The 3,839-nt window shown below is 35.3% G+C and overlaps 1 protein-coding gene across 2 annotated transcripts in view; it reads left to right on the forward strand.

Annotated features, from left to right (window-relative positions):
- The window catches only part of LOC106873131 (oocyte zinc finger protein XlCOF6), a 14,354-nt gene extending 12,522 nt beyond the window's left edge, over positions 1-1,832 (forward strand). For both annotated transcript variants that reach the window (XM_052972811.1, XM_014920358.2), the window contains exon 2: positions 868-1,832. In XM_052972811.1, coding sequence (XP_052828771.1) covers positions 999-1,541 — 543 coding nt within the window. In that variant the 5' untranslated portion in view covers positions 868-998 and the 3' untranslated portion in view covers positions 1,542-1,832. The remainder of the gene's footprint in view (positions 1-867) is intronic.
- Positions 1,833-3,839: the final 2,007 nt, after the last annotated feature.

Genomic DNA, 3,839 nt, shown 5'->3' on the forward strand with positions numbered 1-3,839 from the left:
ATGTATGTGTGTGTGTGTGTGTGTGTGTGTGTGTGTGTGTGTGTTCGCGTGCACTCGTGTGTGTGTGTATCTTGTGACTTCATATGATATTTTTAAATTGGTGTTACTGTAGTACAAATGGTGTCATTTATTTCTAATCCTGCATGAAAATATGTTCAACCATGTATGGGAAAATTATTATGATGAGGGTTTGTTGCCGGAAATTGGTGAGGGTTTTTGACAGGAAGAGCATCTGGCCATAGAAAATCTGTCTCAGTGAATTCTGTCCGATTGACTTATGCAAGCAACGAAAAAAGGGTGTTGAAATTTTGATGGTAATGACAATGATGAGGATCATCATGATAATGAGATGCATACATACATAAACAAACAAAAAAAAACAAGTTGTAAATACATAATTGTGTTAGACAAGTCATATCTAGCACCATATATTTACCATTTGAATAGTTTTCCCATTTTTCCAAGAATGGTTATGGTATTAGATGATATCCATCATCGTATATATTCTTGTGGAACTATTTTCCTTTGGGTCACCTGAGAAAATTCTTTTATGAGTGAGACTCTACAACCTCTCAATCTGCTATAAATAGCAGCAAAATGTCCTTCAAATTCTATGTTGGAAAAGTACATAATTACTGTTGTTGGGGTTAAAAAAAAAACACCAAAAAACCTATGTTATTTATGGTGGGAATACTTTTGATTACAGGTTTGCTAACTCAGAACTGATTTGGTAATTTTAGTATCAAGTCAATTCAAGAATAAATTATATTGTTTTAAAAACAAATTGTTTTGTGAACTACCTGCAAAAATGTTTTAATCGGTCAAGTTTTAATGTCTAATGAACTGTTTTCTTTTGCTATTTTGCAGGATTGGTCATTATCATTAACATTTGAAAATGCTAGTATGAACTGAAAATTAAGGACGTTCAGAGCCATTTAACATTTGTACCTGGAAATAAGGAAAAGAAAGTATTTTCTGGCTTACATCCATAAGAAGACATGTATTCAACACAATCTAACATGTATCCTGTTGGGCAGCAGTTTATGTGTGATATCTGCGGTCGTGCTTTTTCACTCTATGACCAGCTGAAGTTGCACAAACGTTCCCATACCACTGATAACAAGATGTACAACTGTGAGGTGTGCAAAAAATCATTCACACAGAAAATCAACTTGAAGAACCATGCCCGAACTCACACAGGAGAAAAACCATTTTCATGCCCAACATGTTCAAAATCCTTCAGTCAACGAGGCAACCTGAAAATACACCAACGTTCTCACACAGGTGAAAGGCCTTTCCATTGTCACCTTTGTCCCAAAGCCTTTAGTCAGAAGGGAAACCTAAAAACACATGTTCGAACTCATGTCAACAAGCGTGTTTTCACCTGTGAAACATGTGGTAAAGTCTTTACCCATAAGTCATTGCTTCAGTGTCATGAAAAGGCTCACATGTTTGAAAGAATGTCAAATATCTCTGATGTCTACACACCAAACAACAGTGCTGTTTTTGACTTGAACAATCCAGCTAGACCCATGCACTAAGGTGTTGCTATTGCAATGTTTCTAATGTGGATTCTTCATAGCAACCATTTCTACATGATTCTGCACACAGCTTGATGTAGATATCAGTTTAATTCAAAATTGGTTTTATCCCTTTTTTCCCATGTTGCTCAATGTAACCACTTAGGTTCATTCTAATAACTTCCTTTATTTCATGCATGATAGATTTCAAAGAACTCCAAATGTGTTTGTGACAAAACAACTCATGTGCCAAAGTTTCTGTATTTTATTTACTGTGAATTCTTGTTGGTTAAATTTAATTCATCAAAGAAATTTTCTGTTGTGAATTTTTAAAATATTTTTTACCCTTCTTTTAACAATATAGATCTGTGTTTCTACATGTATTGAAACAAAATACATGTATTGAAAATTGATGACTAAACAAAAATGATTTCAAATTTTGGTACAAGACCAACAATTTCAGGGGAAGTTGATTACATCGTCCCCAGTACTCAACTGGTACTTATTTTATTGACCCTGAAAGGATAAGTCAACCTCAGTGGAATTTTGAACCAAGAACGTAAAGATGGATGAAATGCTACAAAGCATTTTGCCCAGCATGCTAACAATTCTACCAGTTCACCGCCTTACTGGACAAAATCCTAGGAAGATGAACTATTATCATAAAGTAGGGAATGTGCCCTAGTCCACCTAGGTGTACTGAAATATGTTGAGTGTTACATTTTACTCCTATAAACATTTTTTTTTCTTTGCACTATTGGCACAAGGCCGGAAATGTTTTTGGTGGTAAGGAGCTAGTCGAATATATCACCCCCAGTACTCAACTGGTACTTATATCATCAACCCTAAAAAGATGAATGGCAAAGTTTATGCCATTAGTATTTGGACTCAGAACATAATATTGGAAGAAATTCTGCTAAGTATATCATCCAGCATGCTAAAGATTCTGCCAACTCACCGCCTATAAACATTGAGAACACTATAACAATATTAAGTGCTGGTCATGTTGTAAAGCTAATTTTAATAATATTTATGGGTATATCTTGGATATTTTGAGAAGGTGACATGTATCATGAAGACAGTGTCAAGGCATCTTTAGAAGACATTGTCTTTGTTAGATGTTCAAACATTGTTGAAACAGGACATGAGATTCGATATGTTGTGTCATCATTGTCCTCCTCCTCATCATCATCATTGTTTAACATCTTTTCTATGCATGCATGGATCAAACAAAATTTTATAAAGGCAGATTTTCAACAACTGGATGCTCTTCTAGTTACCAACCCTTACTTGTTTCCAGTCAAAGTAATATTTCCACATGACCAGACATATTTTTCATAGAAGAACAGAAATAAACAACGTTGCATGTATGATGGTGATGCCCATTTGCAAGCATTGTGTAATATCAAGACATGGGTACACACACACACACACACACACACACACAATGAGTTTAAGTTTCTGTCTGCTGATCCACTCACAAAGCCTTTGTTAGCTTGGTACTGTAGTAGAAAACACATGTCCAAGGTGACACAGTGGAATTGAAACTGAAGCCACATGGTTGGGAAACAAGTTTCAAAACGACACAGTTATTCCTACACCTGTAGTAAGGCTTCAAAAATTCTTAAAGGTGTGTGTGTGTGTGTGCATCCAAGTGTCAATATGAGTATTTTATAATAGTATGTATAGAGATGTGTGTGTGTGTGTGTGTGTGTGTGTGTGATCTCAAAATATCCGAGACATACCTATAAATGATATTAAAATCAGCTTTGCAGTGTGACCAACACTTATTATTAATGTTGTAAGTGTATTATATGTCAGTAGTTCATCTTTCTGCTCTTAATCTTTGTTTATCTCTATCACTCTGTGTGTGTGCATGCGTGTGTGTGTGAAGGCAGGTATTTGATTCCTGAACTAGACGTTTTGCTGTGTCTTTGAGCAAGGTATTCCATTTAATAGTGCTTCAGTCTTTTCAACCGTAAATGAGTACCAGTGGAATGCTGATGCAGACCTCTCTCTTCCTCCAGCTGGTACAACCTTCATATTCTATAGGGTAAAAGCATGGCAGGGTTGAAAGGGTGCTTATGTCTTCTTGTAACTACAAAGGTACTTCAGACAGTTACTGAAAGTATGGCGCATGATGCCAAGTCATACTTCGATGTGAGTGACAGCTATATATATTTATAGATAAATATATGAATTGATCAGATAGTAGAAGTAGTGAAGTGAGATAATAGATGTTTATTCCATTACTTGGCAGCTATTTTATAATCTGTGTTAGTTACTTAAGTGATGCTACATCATTATATATATATATAT

This window comes from Octopus bimaculoides, chromosome 14 (genome assembly GCF_001194135.2).
Source record: "Octopus bimaculoides isolate UCB-OBI-ISO-001 chromosome 14, ASM119413v2, whole genome shotgun sequence".
NCBI classification, from domain to species: domain Eukaryota; kingdom Metazoa; phylum Mollusca; class Cephalopoda; order Octopoda; family Octopodidae; genus Octopus; species Octopus bimaculoides.